The sequence below is a fragment of the Mycteria americana genome, chromosome 3 (assembly GCF_035582795.1).
Source record: "Mycteria americana isolate JAX WOST 10 ecotype Jacksonville Zoo and Gardens chromosome 3, USCA_MyAme_1.0, whole genome shotgun sequence".
Classification (NCBI taxonomy): Eukaryota; Metazoa; Chordata; class Aves; order Ciconiiformes; family Ciconiidae; genus Mycteria; species Mycteria americana.
Window position 1 is genome coordinate 116,048,041 of NC_134367.1, and position 18,583 is coordinate 116,066,623.

Genomic DNA, 18,583 nt, shown 5'->3' on the forward strand with positions numbered 1-18,583 from the left:
CTGCTGTGCCACAGGCTTGCACTGAGCTCTGCCCCTGCATACTGTGCTGGCCCTACAGATGCTCTGGTGGGTCCTTGTTCCCAGGGGATCTGAGAAAAGAGTCAGTTTTAGCTCTCAGCTTCCTTTTGCAAGGCTTACCTTGCTTTTAGCTGAAACCCGCCAGGCCCGTGGGTCTTTACTTTCCCTGTTCCGGCCCCACTCTGGTACTCTGAAGGTCGTTTCCTCCTCACGTCCACCCGCTGACCTGCCGTGCTGCTCACCTGCTCCCGCTTCCCGTCACGTCACCCCTTCACCACCGTCCCCATGGGGCCCAGACACCCCCTCCCCACAGCAGCCGAAAGCTCGTAATCACCCTGGGAGCTCTGGCGGACCTCTCCGCCGCACCCCTTCACCCGCCGCAGCTCCTCCACGGCCGGGCTCTGAACCGGCCCTCGGGGACCCCCCTCAGCCGCCCCGGGCCCTGACCCCCCGCCCGCCCACGACGGCGCCGCCGGGGCGGGAGAGGCAGCGTCGCGGCGCGGCCCAGCCCCGCGGCTCGGCTCCCCGCTGCCATGGCAACCCCGCGAGCAGGCCGCGGCCCTGAGCGGACGGACGGGCGAGCGCGCGCCCGACCGCACCCCTCAGCGAGCTCGCGGGGCCGAGGCTGCTGCGCTTTAAAGGGATCGCCACCACTGCCCCCCCCCAGCCGGAGCAGCGACGCCGCTCCCATTGGCTGGCCCCTCCCCGGCGGCCGCGTCCTTGTCCCTCTTCGATTGGCTACTAGCCGCTCCGGCCTCCTCCCTCTCGGTTCCGATTGGCTGGTTGCCAAAGTCCCCATCCTCGCCCTTTCCCCGCTCCGATTGGCTCGTCTCCCGCCGCAGGCCGCGCCCTAGCCACACTCTGATTGGCCACGGGCCTCCCCCGCCGCGCCCTGCCACGCTCCGGTTGGCGGCCGCGGGGCGCCCGGGCCCGCCCCGCCGCGCGAGCGAGCGGGCGCGCGCCGAGGCGGAGGCCGGCGCTGAGGCGAGGGGCTCGGGCCGCCCCCCATCGCCAGTGTCGGCGGCGGCGGGATGGCGGCGGCGGCGGCGGCCGGCGCGTTGGGTTCGGGCCCCGCCCCGGGGCCCCCGGCGGTGGCCGGCGGGGCGGCGGCGATGGCCGGCCCCGGGCCGGTCCCGGTGCCCATGAACCTCTTCGCGACGTGGGAGATCGACCGTTCGGCGCCGAGCTGCGTGCCCAGGTGAGCCGCGCCGCCCAGGGCCTCGCCGGGGGCGCGCCGCTCTGCTGCGGGGGCCTTGGTGAGCCCGGGGCCGGTCGGGGCCGGGGACGGCATGGGCGGGGGGGAGGCGCGATCGGCGGCCCCTGCAGCATCCCTGCCCCGCCGGGCCGAGCCGGGCCTGGAGCCGCGCCCCCTCGGTGGCGGCTGGGCCTTGCCCCAGCCGGAGGCTGGATGCGCGGCGAACGGCTACCCCGGCCGCCGTTCCCCCACCGTGCCGCCCGGTGTGCATCCAGTGGGAGCAGCGGCAGCACCAGGGACCGGCGGAGCTGGGTGTGCCAATGCCGGACCACGGCTGCGTTGACTCCATGTTGCGGCCTCTGGCTAGTGTCTGCCGTGATGGCCATGGAAGATCTCATTGGGGTATATAATCGAGGCCATGCTGCTTCTGAAAGCTGCCTTTTTGCCCCTGAAGTGAATGATGGCCTTACAGCCAGTCCCCTGGAGCCAGGTAGTGGCCACCTGGCATCCATGGGCCCATGGAGTTACCCGTGTCACCTGCACTCCAGACTGTAGGTGACAGCAAAAAGAAAACAAAAAACCACTGTGCTGCCAGCTGAACTCACAATTGTATCTCTGGCAGAGCTGGAAGACAAGCTGAATGGTGTAAATGTTGTTGTTGACTGTGTGGTTAAGGGTATGTCCAGGCTAGGTGTGCTTATGGGAAGAATGCAAAGACCTGTCTTGGAGCCAGGAGATGCTGGATGTGTTAATGAGCTAGGTGTCTTTTGGCCCACTCACCTTATCAGACATTGATCAGGAGGTCTTCTCATGAGAGTTAAGGGGCAGATTCAGGAAGTCACTCTGGATCCATGTATCGCTGGGCTGTGGTATATTGTCTGCAAGTGATGTATTCAAGTGCTGCACAAAAACCAGAGGCATAAAATTCAAGAGGGGAAAAATAATTGTTCCTGTAGGGCAGGAGAACACAAGCCTTTGTGAAAGAGCTTCAGAAGGTTGATGTGTTTGCAGGGAGAAACTTGGTGATTGAGTGGCCAGATGGCTCAGAGTAGAAATGTTCCGAAATACTCCGAGCTAGCAGAGAAAGCCTGTGTGATTGCAGTGCCCAAGGAGGTCCTGGGCTGAGCAGGCAGCAAATGGGAAGGAGTTTGCAACGTGTGTCTGTGAAAAACCAGTGCACCTTTTGATGACACATGCTGAGGCTGTTGTGTGGAGCAGGAAGCAGTGATCATTCTATAGCTTTAAAGTGACTTGAGGTATTGTTTATTTGTGGGTAGGTTACTCCCAAGCAGGAATTTGGAGAGCAGGACAGAATTACAAGGTTGACTTCCTGCAGAAAGAATGGAAGTTGCAGATACAGAGCACAGAACTTAGTGATGGTGAAGCATGTACATAGTCTTCACAAATGGAAATGCTGCAAGAGCCAGAGAGGGGAGGAACTGCTTTGGGCAAACCAAAGACAGAATGACTGGGAGTAGTGACACCAAGTTTAGAAGTGGGTTACATGGGTGGTGGGATGCCAGCGGGTGAGCAGAAATGGTGTGTCATCAGTTTGAAAGTTGGTTGAAGAACTGCTCTTTGGCCCAGTGAATCCTGTACCTTTTCACAAGGGCAGTTTCCATTGGCATTGTGTAGATGCCTGCTCTAATGCATGAGCTTCTTTGTGTGTTCATAGCCTTGGGGGGCAGCCATCTGATACACCAGCTTGGAGGAAAATTCTGTAAAATTAATCTGAAATTTCATCTCTGGAATGTCTTCAAATGCAACATTTGTTACGATGGGAAGAAGCTGATGGAAACTGATTTTTCCTTCAGAGGCACGGGTCTAATATGGTGTGCTGCTATGCCTGTAGAATCAGCAGGTGTCTGGAGAAGTCCTGTCAGGCCACAGTGACCAGTGTGGGACTGGTGCTTCTGTGTTTTCTAGTCTTCAGCTAGCCCAAGCTCAGGAATGAGCGAGCGAGTCACAGGTGGGCACCTATCAGGCAGGTATTTGTGTTCACTGAAACTAAAGGGAGATCAAACCCCAAATGTGAGCTGGGTTAATGGTGTATCTGTGCACTGTGCTTACTTATTGCTTGCTCATGTTCTTCCTCTACTGGTCTGCTTGTATAATGTTTTAGTCTTGACATTATGTTCTTCAAGGTAGAAGCTCTGCTGTACTGTCCCAGTGCCCTGCACAGGTAGTGTCTGGTCTTATTGTGTTTTGGGGGTGGTAGTGGTGGCAAAATAATATCTATTCAAAGGCAGTAATCCTTCTCCCTTGGGCCTCTCTGTCTCTTACGTGTGTGTAGTCTCAGTTCTTCCAGCTCTATGCATATCTAGGGAAAGGAGAACTTTTCACTTATTTTAATGCTATAGAATGTGCTTTCTTTTTCTAGACTCTGTATCGTAAGTCTTTGCTGTCCCTGTGCTCCTTCTTAGGTGTTTCATTTTCTGGAAATGCAGCTCTGGCTGCTGCAGGAGTGGGACTGGGCTAGATCAACCTTTGTGGGGTTGCTCTGTGTTTGGCTGTTAGTGCAGGACAGTTGAGAGGCTGTGTCCAGGCCTTCAGGATTTCAGAGGGGCAGTCTGGGCCAGTAAAAATAGGCATCATGAAGTATAAGCCCCAATGTACTGAACAGTTCAGTATGACTGTAAGACTTCTGATGCCATGTAGGAGGATCTTGGCTTTCTAAGATGAACTGTTGCCCATAATGGAAGTCTTTCCTGCTGAATCAGGAATGCGCCACTGAACTAAGTCCACGTTTAGTTTTGGAAGTTGCTTTGCTCTCAGAATGGAGGTATCATCCCTCCTGCTGGGGTCTTTCTGTTTTCAGGGCCAAGCTGAGAGAGATCTGTTAATGATCTCTTTAAGAGATCTCATTAAGAGAACTCTTAATGCCCTTCCTATGAACTAAGTAAGCATAGCCTAGACCCAGCTGACTTTGGCTCAAGTGGCTCTCAGGGGATGCAGAGCTGAATTTTCTGGGCAGTGGGCTATTATGCAGAGAGGCAGAAGGAAGTAAACACCTGGAAACCAAGCAAAATGCTCTTTGCGTCTTCAGTTAGGCTGCCCACTGGCATAGGGATTATTGGCTTCCCATCGTGATGCCTTAGAAGGAAAGCAATCCTGGTTGATTCCTGCTGCAGTGTGTGAAGCATGCTTTTGCTAAAATAGTCAATCAATCAGCCTTAACTTCCACTCATAGTTATCTTAGTAAAAGTCTTCATAGTGGTGTTCTGAGGCGGGAGAAAGTGTCTTTATTGTGATACCATGCGAATAAGTACCCTTAAGGGCTGTAGCAGGTTTTTACTGTATGGAGAATGCAAGAAGTGAACTAGAGCTTTGCCAAAGTAAAATGTCTGTCCGCGTCAAGGTAATGTCTTACTGTGTTTTCATTGTTTTGTATGCTGATCAGGCAGTACATTTGGAAAAAATGTGTGAAAGGACTGTGCAAACATGCTTGGGGTCTTGTTCTTTCCAGGTAGTGGTATTTTTCAACCTCTGTTAATAGGACTGCTCTTTCTTTTTTTCCCTTTAATATCTGAGAGCCCATAAATGCAAGTTCTTAATTAGGAAACAAGATAAGATTGTGTGATTGTGTTCACTCTTACCCTTTTTCCATGACACAGCTATTGTGTTCAGTGTTATGTGCATGTTGTTTCAGTGATAAGTCATTGCATTTCTAGTTAGAGGTGAGAGATACGAGTTGTGTTCTGGCTAATGCGTCAGTATTGTTGAGCTCAGATTGCAAAGGCAGATTCTACCTGTACAAATTATGCTGTGAATGGCACTGCAAGGATTCAAATACACTGCATTTCGTCCAGAGTACCTTGTATCTCAGTACAATGCATGAGCTCAAAAACATTCCAAGTCTTGCTGCCACCCACACAGTGTGCTCGAACACAGTGTCTCCTGCTTATGATAGACAGAAAAGCATTGACTTAGGGAAACGCATGTGGTTTGGGCTCACTTTGTGAGACTGTGTACATGCACCTTCAGGACATTATGTTTCAGAAGATGCTCTGAATTCTCTGTCATTAAAACTTCCAGATATGTGTTTTGGAAAGTTATAGCCTAATGAAAGTCTGCTTGGAAGGAGAGCAGTCATTGCAAGTACAACTGGAAATATCTCGTAAGTGCCACCATAGTGATCCTTTGATGTGCCATAAGGTGAATGTTCTTGTCTCTGCAGCTCTGCTGTCCTGTTTGGGCAGACAGTATCTATTACCTGACACCTCATGGAGAGTAGTTAAGACTTTGTTTGTGCAGCTGGTTGCATGCTTTCCTTTGCCTGAGGTCCAGAAAGCCTTGCAGTGAGCAGTACATGTCGTACAGCATGGAGGAGTGTGCTCTCCTCTGGCACAGCTGCATTCAACTGGGTTGGCAGCATCTCACAGCCCCATGAAGCAGGCTGCTCTGTCAGCTGTGGACTCAGGGGTCTGTTTCCTCTCTGCAAGGAGTATTGCTTGTCTTTTCTACAACCCCTGAGAGTTTCCTTTTCTGAAGCTGATTTGGTGATGAAGAGCCTCTGAACTGGATGTTCCTTTAAGAAACACTTATTCCAGCTGGAATAACATGTATTTATCTGCCTGAGATGTTCTTGAGTGGTTTCCTGGGTAAATCAGGCATTTGCATGGTAAACTTCCAACCTCAGCAAAATGTGCTCTGTTTGGGTAAGCTACAGAGTTGCACCTCTAGGAATGTTAAATGATTCCAGATTGTTCCCTCAAAAGATACTATGATGCCGTGACAAAGCCAAGTAGCTCCAGAGAGGGAGTGCTTGGGAAAGGCCACAGTTTCTTGTAAGGAAGGAGTCTCTTATAACTGGTGATATTTGCCGTGTTTGAATTATGATTTCCTTTTAGTCCTATATAGAAAACAAAATGTTCTAAACAGCCATTGGATTGCTTATTATTTTTAATATTGTGGGCTTGGCTACAAGCCTGCAACATAATACATCTGATGTGTTGTCCACTATCTGTCACTCTCTGTGGCTTGTCTGTCGCAGAGGAGCACGTTTGGGATTTCTCCTCTGGCAGTGTTATGTTTCCCTTCTGAGCTTACGATAATTGAGTTGGTGTCTCTTATTCTTTCTTTCTGCTCATTAGTGGAACTCAGGACAAGCGTCCGCTGCCAGTATGATTGATGGGAGGGTATGCTCCTTTCAGAATATTAATAGTGACTTTCCTGAAGGCTTAATTTTATTTGAAGTACCTGCCACGCTGCCTCCAAGCCTTGGTCTCCAGTGTTTCATTCATTAGCTAGGCTGTGTTAGCTCAGTTGTCTGATGGCTTATAAAAAATGTTGCATTGTTCTTATTGTGCTAGTACACTATGAGGTCTCATTCCACTTCCTCTGGTGTATTCAGTTACTTGTGATGGATTACTAACAGCCATGTAGTATGCATATAGTGCATCCTCCTCTGGGATGGAGATCCTCTGACCTTTATCCTGTCAAAAGAATGAATTGCTGACCGCCAGTATCTTATGGGGTTCCCGTAGCAGATCCATTCTTCAATGAAATCTGTGCTGGTGCTTTTGTCTAATTGTTTGCAACGTGGAATGATTCTAGATTGAATGTATGTCTCCAGTCAACTTCAGAAGAAGTTATTTCCAAAAAAGAGCCAGAGGTGAGAAACACACTACATTTTATAGCAAGCCAGATGAGCATCTGGGGAAGGCTATTTTCCAAATACCTTGTATTCTTATCTGGTCCAAGCTTTCAGCATCCCAGCTGATGGGGAAGCTGTGCTTCTGTTTTGTTTTGTTTTGTTTTGTTTTGTTTTAACTACATCAAAGCTGGTGGATACTGTTTTGGGAAACAAGAAGTGAGAGTGTCTTACTCCTCTGCGTGGGATGTTGCAGCAGGAACCTGTCTCTGCCTCCGGGGAAGCAGACAGCTTAAGTGATATTGCTGTTGTAGTTAGAAGTCTCTTAGATAAATGAGGCTTTGTTTGGATACTTCAATATGCTCATTGCAGTGGACCTGAAGGAGAGATGCAGTATTTCAGGTACCTTAACACATTGCAACTGTGGTTACAGAGACCACTCCCTGCTCTGCAGTGTGATTCAGCCTCTGTGCACACAGCTCAAAATTACACTGGCTTTTTCTGCAGGCCTGTTGCAATGCCATCTCCTTTATAATTTACTGCCCACTGTCATCTCTCATGCTCTTTCTGTTTTTCCTGTCTCATGTGGTCTAACCCAGTGAGGGATTCTGTTTAGTAAACAAAAACTCCTGTTGTATTTTGGCTGCTGTTCTAGTTTTTCTAGGTTCTCCTTATTTTCCTACTCATGCTGATTTTTACACTTCCATTGTAAATCCTTCTTTATCATGCTGCTGCTTCTTCCGTGTGAGCGTATCTTAAGTAGCATGAGATCCAAAGCCAGTGTGTGTGTGACCATCTCCTGGACAAAAAATGTCCAGGTTCCATGCCCATCTGTGTGTTTTTGACTGTTTTTCTGTGCATATGATAAGTAAATTCTCATCAGTATCGGCAGTTTGGGATGATGGCAGAACTCATGTCTTTGGTTCCATTTTCCAAAACTGAAAAACACTAACAATTAGCTGTTGTGCTGTTACAATGGCAGCAGGGTTAGAATAAGAGTAACTCCCTTGTAAAGGGTTCTGCTACTCTTTTCCTGTTCTTCAATACCTTTTCTTTACCAGGGGAGAAGATCATGATTCTTCTGCTGTCTGATTTTCAGTGACAGTTCAAGTAGTGTCTCTGAATCTGTATTACTTAGATCACGTTTTTTTAGATTTACATTATTTATATATTTTTAGAAGAGCTCCCTTGTATTTGTTCTGCATTTTCTCTTGTGTTCTTTCAGCTATCTTCTATTAGTCCATTTATTTTCTACCTTATCAATACATCCACTTTCTTCTCATTGCTCCTTTCCCTCAAAAGCCCTGCACACTCTTGCTGATAATTTTGGCACTGTTCTCACATTTTTTCCTTGCTTCTGTCTTGCCTTGCGCACCTGTAACTGAGTAATCTTTAGTTCTGAATCTTAATTTTTCTCTTTTCAAAGTAGTTTGCTTTTTTCCTCAGAATTTAGAGACTATTCCTTGTGAAGTTGCAATGGCCACATCTTGTTCTTGTATGGCTTGTATTTTTCAGCTGGACTATGTTCTTGATGTGCTTGGGTTGTTTTTTAATGGCTTTTAGATTTTTTCACTGTTAATGAATATCAGCTTTTTTCTTTTGTCAGACTTTCTGAATTTTCTTATATGTGCATCCCTGAAATACAGTCCCATAAGTTAATATTTTTTTCAGTCCTCTTGTAGCTTATACTTGAGGCTGCTTACTCCAAGTATTCCTTCTTTTCTTTTGTGCTCCTTTGTCAGAAGCAGACTCAGGATGTCCATTTGGATTTCACAGCATACTGTATATATGAGTAATTTACTAATTTTTTCCTTGATGTTTGTCAAGTCCCTTGACTTTTCAAGCTTTTTCTCTGCCTATTATGTTCCTTAATCTCCAGTCTGACGAAAGGACAACGTTCCCGTTACTCTGCTTTTACATTTTGTTCATCTCACCTGTGTGTGGATTAAATGTTCATACTTATTTGGGCATAACTTTATCTGTTGCAATACTGATGTGTGGAAGCGTGGACAAGTCACCCTTATTTCAGGGACCTGCTCCACCTGCAAGGATCTGAGCAGAGAACTGCATTGTACAGGCTTTGGTTATTAACAGCTTGTGTTGCAAGTGGATGAAAAGCCTATGCACAAATTTACCAGTTTTGGTAAGAATCATTCTTTTGAGTGAAGAATCTTAACTGTGCAACTCTTTAGAATTAAACTTTTTTTTTTAAATGTAAAATTTTTTTCTTACAGTTATGAAGAAGCCTCAAAAATTGATGCCCATGCTGGTTTGACACTGTCTCTTCCATGGGCCTGTATCACTGCTATTGCATCACTTCAGTCCCTCCCCTGTGCTCTCTCCACAGATGTATCTTACCATGGTACCATGTTCCTGAGCCTGCAGGTAGTCAGATCTAAGGTGCTTGCCAGCTCATGATAACAGCAAAGGAAACAGATGGGATGTTTGGTGGGTTTGCTACTTCAGAAGTAGCAAGCTGCAATGAAACCTTAACTCTGCGTTCATCGTTAGTAGGAAAGTTGTTAGACTATGCATTACAGAAGCTGCCGTATGGCACATGTTCCCTTTTTGTCAGCATGTGTGGAGACCTCTACCAGGACAGTCTGGACAATGGAGGACGCCCTGTGTTGTGAGGCACTGTAGCAGGGTTTGCCAGACAGGTGTCTATTGGCACTTGAACAAATGCCTGCAGCAGAGAAATGGAGGAAGTTGGTGTGGATCAGTGAACTCACCTTGACCTCATTTCACTGCTTTTCCCAGCCTGGCTGCATTGGCACATCTCCAGCGGACTTGGAGGTGTACCCCAGCAAGCTCTGCCAGGTGATGAGTGTTAGGATGTAACCTGTCCTGCATCCCCATTAGCACTTTCAAACTTGGTTGAAAGGTACTTGTCACTGTGTCTTAAGCACTTGTTCTTTTCCTCCTGTAGACAAGGCTGCAAGTGGTGTTTTTGTAATCACTCACTGCTTTGTGGTGGTTAATTCATTAACACATTTTATTTTAGCCTGGAGACACAGTGAGCAAGCTGTTTAGCAACAGGTATCGTGGCAGACTGCTACGATGGTTCCATGGAGGTGTGGTGCATTTGCATCTTGCCATGCCATTGACTACTGCTCTCAGCTAAGCTGGCAGTGCAGCATCTTTTGTTAAAGGAGCCTTGGATTTGGGGACAGCTGGTGCAGCAATTCTGCTGCGTATGTAGACAGAAAAGTTCAAAATCTGTTACATTTGTGAAAAAAGTTCTGTAATGTTAGCCATACTAATGCTGATGTCTAATTTCAGCATGGCTAAAATGAGAGATCAATGTGCTGCTGCAGACTTCCACTTTTTTTGTGTCTACCCTGAGGCTGCTTTTGGGCAGACCCCAAGTGAACAGCTGGAAGTTCAAACATGGTGATCTTACGTAAAGCAATGACCAGTTAAAGATGTGATGTTTCCCAAGTAACGTACTCTTTCTGTTGCCTATAAAAAATAATTTTTAAAAGTTTGCTGCAGCATGTAGCCTTATCACTGACCTGTGGATTGTTTAGTAAGCTCTTTCTAACGTTTCTAGGGAGGCTGTTATGCAGCAGCAATGAATTTGGTCACATGCTCTTTGTTAAACAAGTAACTTGTTTGAAAATAGAGCAGAAAGATGACCTTGCAGTTTGGACACTGAAGTGAGGCTTAGATTCAGATCCAGGATCTGAAGTTGCTTGCTCTTCTTCTAGTTCAAATAACTCTTTCCCTGCCTGAAGCCATAGCTCTTCTAGTTCAAATAACCCTTTCCCTGCCTGAAGCCTCAGACTCATGTTCCTGTTCTCCCCACTTTGTTCCCAGCTGCTTGTTTCCATGCTGCAGTGTTGCCATTTCCTTGCATGTGCTAGGGTGACTGTGGAGTTAGTTGTATTGTAAAGCAGAAGAGATCTTGAGGTGTGGCAGGGTTGCTTCCAAAGCCAACGTCCTGCAACATAGTGCCAGTACTCATAAAAGAAGAAATTTGTCCTTCTTGGGAAAAATAGACCCTTACAAGACTGCCCATACACTCTGGTGTATTTCCCTGAGCTGGAAAGACAAAGCTGAATCTAGAGGAAATGGCTGGGGATTCTTCCCTGGCTTCCACAGACTGGAGAGCTGGGGTAGGAAGCCTGAGGGTGCTCAGAAAGGGGCAACTGGAGAGAAATCATCTGAGAGCCAGGTCACCAGCAGAGTTTTCCTTGCTGTCTAATCTGGATGCCGCTGGCTGGGAATCCCCTGAACAGGCTCAGAGGACCATGGGAACTGGTGGAGTCTGGAAGAAGGTTTGGGGAGCAGTATGTGGAAATTACTTGGGATTTTTTGGACTTTCTGCTGAGGTTTTAAGGGCTCTTTGTGCTGAGGAAAGACGTTGCTCCTGGTAGGGGCAATTAATGTCTGCATAGCTTGCAGTGGAGCATGAGAGAGGCTAATGGTTGTGTGACTGACTAGCATGCTGTGCATGCTGGGACAGGCTGTCTGGGCAGATCCTAATGCTTCCTCAGGAGATGCTTCTTGACAATGTGCTTATTATCTGGAAATCAGCTTGTGTGACAGGAGGCGCCAGGAGGCTATGGCAGAGTCTCATGTCCTGTGGCGGTAGGTGCTGCATGATGTGCTATAATGAAATGCTGCCTGTTCTCTGGGGGTTTTACTCCATGCTTTGGATAGACATAGGTGAGGGGGAAGCAGAGGTGAAGTGCTTCACCCAACAGTTAAAAAGTGGCAGAGACGGATTAAATCTCACCTCTCTGCCTGGAACCAGATCTTAACTCTAAATTGCTTCCTTCTGTAAAAGCAGTGAAGTCTTGCTGTAGCAGAGCCTGGGGAATGTGGTTATATCACTGCAACTCTCCTGTGCACATGGTGGGGCAGCAGTTGTTTGGTATGGTTTGTCCTCAATTAATTTTTCTTTTTTTTTTCCCCTCCCCAAATGTTTGGGTATTGTGAATAACACAGCAAATGAGTTGTAGTCTCACACAGGAAACTGCTAAGAAAATACACAATGTCTGTTCAACTCTCTCAACTTCTGATCTATTTGCCCAATTTTGTCCTGGCTTGTCAAGGGCAAGGGCAAGGCAGTTGAGATATTCTCAACTGCCTCAAAGAACCATGTTTCATAGAAATCAGTGGTTAGAGGGAGGTTGGAGGTCCTGTTAGATCCCCTGTGATGGGGAACTTGGCTCTCTTCCAATGCCCTGTTTGCAGGCTGATGTGCCTGGATGTGTTGCGGAGGTAACTCTCAACCGTCCTCAAGGTTTGCTGTCTTTTTCCAGTGGGGTGGTATTGAGAGTTGGGAGGGGAAAAGAAGGAGAGAAGACAGCCTGGAAAGATGGGATATAAGTGTGGGAAAGGGGGTGAAAGAGAATGGTGCATTTTCAGGCTAAGCTGTTTCATGATTAGCAGCAGTAGTTTAAGCAAAATCTGAGCAGTGATCTTTCCAGTGATGCATCTGTGTGGATATTTAATGTGAAAGGATGCAGAGTGATGGGAGAATGGTTTCAAGGAGCCTGTTTCATTCATTGTTTGTGCGGCAAGGTGCGCTTGCTCCCTACATACAGAGGTAAATGTGCCTTTAAACCAGTGAGGTGAGAAGTGTCAGCCATGAGTAAGAGGCAAAATTAACAACCCTAAAGACCCCTCTTAAGCAGTTGGAGGAGAAAAGATTTAACAGCCACCCCCCTGCCTTATAACTTCTGCCTACTCAGAGCCTAGCCAAGAGGAGGGAAATGAAATCTCTTAACCTTATTATTGTTTGTGACTACAGTAGGCAATCCAGTTACTGCCATCCTTTAATCCTGACACTGTTGGACCCCAATTAGAACAGAGAAATCTTGGTTTCATACCCTTGCAGGCAGGGATGTGGTGTCTGTGAAGGAAATCACCGAACGTCTCTGTGACTTGACCATCACCTGAAGAAACTGTGATGGGGCTTCACACTGACCACTTGGAGTTTGTTCAAGGAGCATGAGAACAGTTAGCCCCAAAATTTGAGTTCTGTCTATCTGTCCAGGTAAGGAATGACTGCCAGGCTGCCACTGGGTTCTCCAGTCTCTCTTTTTAAGTGACCTGGACACTTCCTCCATAGATCTAAGTGTCTTTTGGGGGAAGTTTGAAGCTTTTAGCAGATTCCTCCTGAGAAGAGGAATCTTGAAAAGCATGTTCTAAAGACCACTTCTGCCACTGTGGCCATGGTTATTTCTCCTCTGGGTAGCTAGCAGAGCTGTGAGATATGTAAGAAACTGGGCTGTAGACTGTGGTAGCTTGTGCCTGTGCCAGGGGAATGGTGTTCTTTGGGCAAGATGCAGAAAAGCAAAGATGGTTCACGATGGGATAGCAGAAGTGGTCAACATCCCAGCTAAACACTGCTGTGAACAGAAGGCAGAACAGCTAGTTATTGGCCCCCAGAAGATCTTATATTCTCTTCTGAAAAATGATGAGGCACTTGTGTTTGTGTCCAGTCCTGATTGTAGTGGCAAACACTCCTGTTGACATGAATATGAATAGGTTTCGGGTCCCAGGTGACAAAAGATTAATAACTCTGCTTAATTACAACCTATTTTTTTTCTAATACTCTGAGAGTAAATGACTTTTCAAGGAGAGCTGGCTGTGAGATGTGCAGGATGTCAGAACTCTCTTTGGGAAGAAAGCAAAACTAAGTAGATCAAGGTTTAAAATCCAGGGTAGCTTTGTGTGAGAGAAGCTCCATGGTCTCTGCCTTCAGAGTAGATGTGATTTCAAGCCAAACAAACTTTCTGTTGAGGTTAGAATTGTTCAGTGTAGATCTCTTCCAGGGTGGTTACAGCCTCAGCTGTCCAGATGGAGACAGTTCTACAGAGCACCTTCCTTGTGATATCCGACTGCACAGCACCCTGAAGGAGGTTATGGAAAGGAAGTGTAAGAGTTATGTGTTGTTTTGCCAGCACTAGTATATTTGATGGTATAAGTAAAGCATGTGAGGTTTCAGAATTAAATTCCTGTTACCCAGAACAAACATTTGCTGCTGACAGCCCTCTAGAAGGATCTCTGAGTTGCCAGCAATGCAGGTGAATTGATACCTGATATGGTTTCTCTATCTAAGCAGTAGGGCAGAGAGCAAGACGAGGGACTTTCTCAGAAGCGGCACCAGCAGGTAGAACAACAAATGCTAAAAAAAGGAATCTTCTTTAAAAAAAAAGAAATAAAAAAAAAAGATAGGTTGGTGACAATGTGAGGATTTCTAGAAGTACCTTTTGAGTGTCCTGGCTCTTGGTTCTTGACTAACTATGGAAAATGAAGCCACTGAAGGGGAAATAACTTGCTTCTTTCTGGGGTTGAGAGAGATAATCTCAGACTGCCTGAAAGGAGACTTTTGAACAAGTTCTTCTTCCCTTATTTTGCAATACCAAATCTTTTCTTCCCACAAAATATATGGTCTATGTTCTGTAGAGCATCTGTTGCTCTTTGGGCATGTAACTGAAACATGCGCGCGCGCACACACACATACCCCCCGCCCACCTGAAAGACAAAAGATGGACCTCAGTGACAAGTTGCCACCCTTGTCAAGGACACTTTGGAAATGCATGCGCTGCAAAAGACCTTTGAATTTGAGCTGTGGTGACATGACTGTTAGTCTTTCCTGCTTCTTCCTGTACCAGTGGACTCTTTTTGGAATGCCAGCTCAGCGTACTAGCTTCCATACCTGTAGGATGCTCATGGGGTTGCAAGTGACAGCTGCTGCTTCTGAATGATACCTGGTCATGAGAGGTGGTGATGGGGAGTATTTGAAATGCTACCTTTGAAGCACATGTCCGTGCAGAATACTTGGTTCCACCAGCATGCTTGTCGTGGACATCACATCTGCACTGTGCTCTGCCTGTTGCGTGTTATCCTCTTCTCCTGGGACAGAGGTGCTCAGCCTTTTAGAAAAGCAATAAATACATTTAAAGCAAACAAGTTGCTAGCTGGTACTGGCCACGTCTCTGGTGCAGGTCTAGGGAGAGGGGGCAAAAATGGAGGAGAGTTTGTGTTCTTCTGTCCTATTGAACCTGAAGCCATTTTGCAACTGTATCGCTAAAGCACAGTAGGAACACCAGCCTATGGTGTTTGCTTAGGATCTCTCTGGTTCCCACAGTTCTCAAGCTTTTCTCTTGTTTCCTACAACATGCAGATTATATAAAGGACAGGTGAGGTTGGGTGAGAGCCAGCCATGCTTTGCACTTGCTAATTTTCTTCCCTTTATATTTTCAGGTTTTGTACTACCTTGAGATTTCCCATATTTCAGCTATGATACAAATATTTTGAAGGATTAAGCCTTAATGTTTAGGATTAGATAAAAGGGGTGTTGAGGGAAGGAGTCTGTTTTATGCCTAGTGACCTTGTTCTTTTGCATCAACAGCCTGCAATATTTGGGAGGAGAAGCAGCTCCTGAGCAAACTGTTCGTTGAGTAGAGCTGCTAATGACAGATGGTATGAGGTGGCAACTGCTAGTGACCTGGTAGTAAAATGACCAGGCCATTGAAACAGGGTAGCAGAGAGATTTTCAGGCTTGGGAATTTATAAGAGGTTGTGTATGACTGATTCAAGACACCTTTTCAGTGTTGCACTATGTTGCACTTAAAGCTGTGAATGCACAGCCATTGCCAATCTTAGATCTCCTGACTTTGGTTTTGACATGGTGTGTTAGGATTTACAGCCTGAAACACAGGGATTTATTGCTTATGCTGAGTTTCACCACACTCTTTCACTAACATTAAATTGCCCTGATGGAGGACCAACTTAGAGCAAATTCACCTGAGCTGAATGCTTCCTTTCCTCTGACTTACATCTGCTGTGCTTTGGGGAGTGAACTTCATAAGCTCTCTTAGAGTATGTATGCAGGTCCACAACAAGTACCCCATAAATATGATCTTTTTCTTCTTCTTCTTCTCTAATGGAAGGCCTTGAGACATTAGGAAATAGGAAAAAATCTTGCTCTTCCATGTGGACACACCTGAGAACAAAAGTGTTAAGAGTTGCCCGGCACCCACAGGGGTATTTCTTTGTTGCCTATCTTTCTTCCCCACCCTCGCAGAATTTGGCATGTGCTTTCTGTTGCATTGATAGTAGGAGGTTTCCTGTAAAGCTTTGTGATTCTTAAGACAGGCTTAGGTTTCTTTTTTCTTTGCCTGCTGAGGTTATACTTTTGGCGAATATAATCCTCTGAATATCAAGGCTAGCAGCTTTGTTTTCCTTAAGAGTAAAGATCTGATTTTGAAGGTATATGCAGATTTTGCTCTGAAGGAAGGTGTCTAATAAAATAAGGAATTTTCCATCACGACAAGCTGTGTGTTTCTTGGTGGCTGCAGCTTCTAGATGAAATGGGTGAGATGCTCCTAAAGCATATGTTTTAGAATCAGATCTGTCTCTATGCTGTGAATTACTGGGCTACATCCAGTTACAAAACTGGATGTAAAATCCTGCTCGTGACTGCAGACAGCTCCTGGGGCCGCAGCTCCAGAGTGTAACAAACGTGTTGAGTGTTAGGTTGTTCTTCAGGCACCTACTTTATTGCAGATCTGAGAAAGCTGAGCTACGAGGTGTGTGGTTGAGTTTTTCCCCTGTCCTTTGGGATGCATTTCAAGCTGTTTCTCAATGGCTGTTGGCAGACTTCCAGTCTCTTACTGCCTTGCTAAATCACCTGTAGTGTGAGTAGTTTAGTAACACATGAGAATTGCAGCAAGCATAAGGTGGTATGACTGCAGTGCGTGAAATACACTGTTGTGCCCTGTTAGTGCAGATGGAAAAGCCTGCCCGAAAGTGGTGTTTGGGGTGACTGGTTAGTACGAATTTGAGTGCAAATCCAGCACTAACTCCCAGCAGCTGACATCCCTAGCAGGCGATAAGCTGGTAGGAGTTGTTTTCTCTCTTCTGAGTTAGTTTTCTCACCAACCCAAAGGAGAATGGAGTAATGTGGCAAGGATGCTGAGAAGCTGCCCCTTCATAGCAGAGCATTGCCTGGTGGGACTCTCTAGAGCTAGCAGCAGCTCTGCTGGAAGGTGAAAAGAGGGTTTGATGAAAATCCACTCTGAAACATGGTTGCTGGAAGGATACTATGTTTTAGATTTCTTTATCCATGGTAGCTGACTTCCGTCTTCTCTTGTATGGACCTGAGTGGGATTAGTCAGCATGTTTTTGGTAGACAGGAGACAATCTGCCTGCTTTCCAGTCTTTTCTAAGAAAGTTTGTCACTCAGTGAGTGAGAGGAGAAATGCCAACTTTCCAGGCAGTGGTGCTGCTAGGGATGAACGTCCCTCGCCTTTACTCCTTCCTGCTGAGAAACCTCCTCTTCCAGTGCACCTGAAACCCTGCCCTCCCTCCTCTTTTCCAGAAGAGATGGGAAGGGGCATGCAAACTACCTGTGCAGTATCTACTAGAGATATTGAGCTCCCATCAGTTGTTCTGCTTTTAGACAAAGCAAGGGGCTGGGTAATTACAAATTTTATTTGTTAGAAAAGAAAAAATCAAGCTTTTCTCAAGCAGAGCCCCACCATTTCCTCTCAGTTTCTTCTTCCTGGGCATATGGAGAAAAGAAAAGCTGTCTGCAGCCCTTCTGGAAGTTGCCTGAAAGTTTGGCTGACCATGGTGTGAAGCTGATCCTACAGCTGCTCTGATGTCCTTTGTAGGGTTGTTGGTTCACATGCTTCAGATGTTAGGGGAGTGTGTTAAGAGAGAAGAGGCATTTACAGTTCAAGTATCATGGAATCATAGAATCTCCTGAGTTGGAAGGGATCCGTGAGGATCATTGAGTCCTACTCCTGACTCTATACAGGGCAGCATAAAAGTCTTGCACTTTAACTGGAAATGGGTCCTTCCAAACCTTGCAGCAGGTAACACAGTATTAAGTCTGCGGGTTCAGGTAACGTAGCAGTGGGGCCCATGGCAGGGAGGAGAGTGTAGGGAATGGTAAAGCCCACCAGATGACCAGCAGCTGAGCACTTGATGTGGGAACTGGCTGTGGGCAGCTTGTAAAGATCCTTGTGTGCAGTTGAACCATGCTATCTGCTTGAGATGCAGCAGACAAACAGGTCATGGTATGCTGCACTCTGGGTGCTTAAGATTGTGCCCTGCTGCGAGGCTGTGAGGATGGATGATGGTAATTATTCTCATTTCTAAAGGACATCTTGTAGCTCCCTAGCTATGTCTTAGAGACTTGCAGGCCAGGAGTGTACAGAGGGGAAGAGAAGCTTTCTCCTATTGATTAGTACTTTGTTTTGGAAAAGGAAATCATTTTTAGGGAACAACTTGAGGAGTCATCTCTGGATCTAGGCAGAGCTGTTCAGGATGGGAATCAGAGCTCTTCAAAAAGCTGTAACTTTGCTTCTACGTGTAAAGATTTTGGTGCTGTTTAATGCAACAATGACTTTGAAGTTGTTAAGTTTCAACTTTGCAAATGTTAAATTCAGCTCCCATGAATGAATATCGGACACTGTGTTGCTGGAGGAGTTACTCCTGGAATCAGGCTGCTTCTTTGTCTGTCTTGAAAGGAATTGCATCCAATATCTGATGGGGAAGCACTTTCTCAGCCGTGTAGCCTTTTATGCTCTTGACATACCTTACAAAAAGGCCAATAAATTTCAGAGATGGCTTGACACCAGCCCAAGTTATTTTGTTACTCACTGATAAATGATGGACCATTTTTCTGTGCATTTTTGGTGTGTTGCCATTTTCTGTTTGCCTGAGCAAATATAGTGTTTGTGTATGCTCTACAGGAGGTCAGGCCAGACAGACCTGGAAGACTAATGTCCCTCCTAATCTTAAAAGAT

At 46.5% G+C, this 18,583-nt stretch overlaps 1 protein-coding gene across 1 annotated transcript in view; it reads left to right on the forward strand.

The window, feature by feature from the left end:
• Nucleotides 1-947: 947 nt before the first annotated feature.
• LOC142407328 (phosphofurin acidic cluster sorting protein 1-like) overlaps nt 948-18,583 on the forward strand; it is a 70,588-nt gene continuing 52,952 nt past the window's right edge. The window contains exon 1 of the mRNA XM_075496681.1: nt 948-1,216. Within this exon, the coding sequence (XP_075352796.1) occupies nt 1,050-1,216 (167 nt within the window). The 5' untranslated portion in view covers nt 948-1,049. The remainder of the gene's footprint in view (nt 1,217-18,583) is intronic.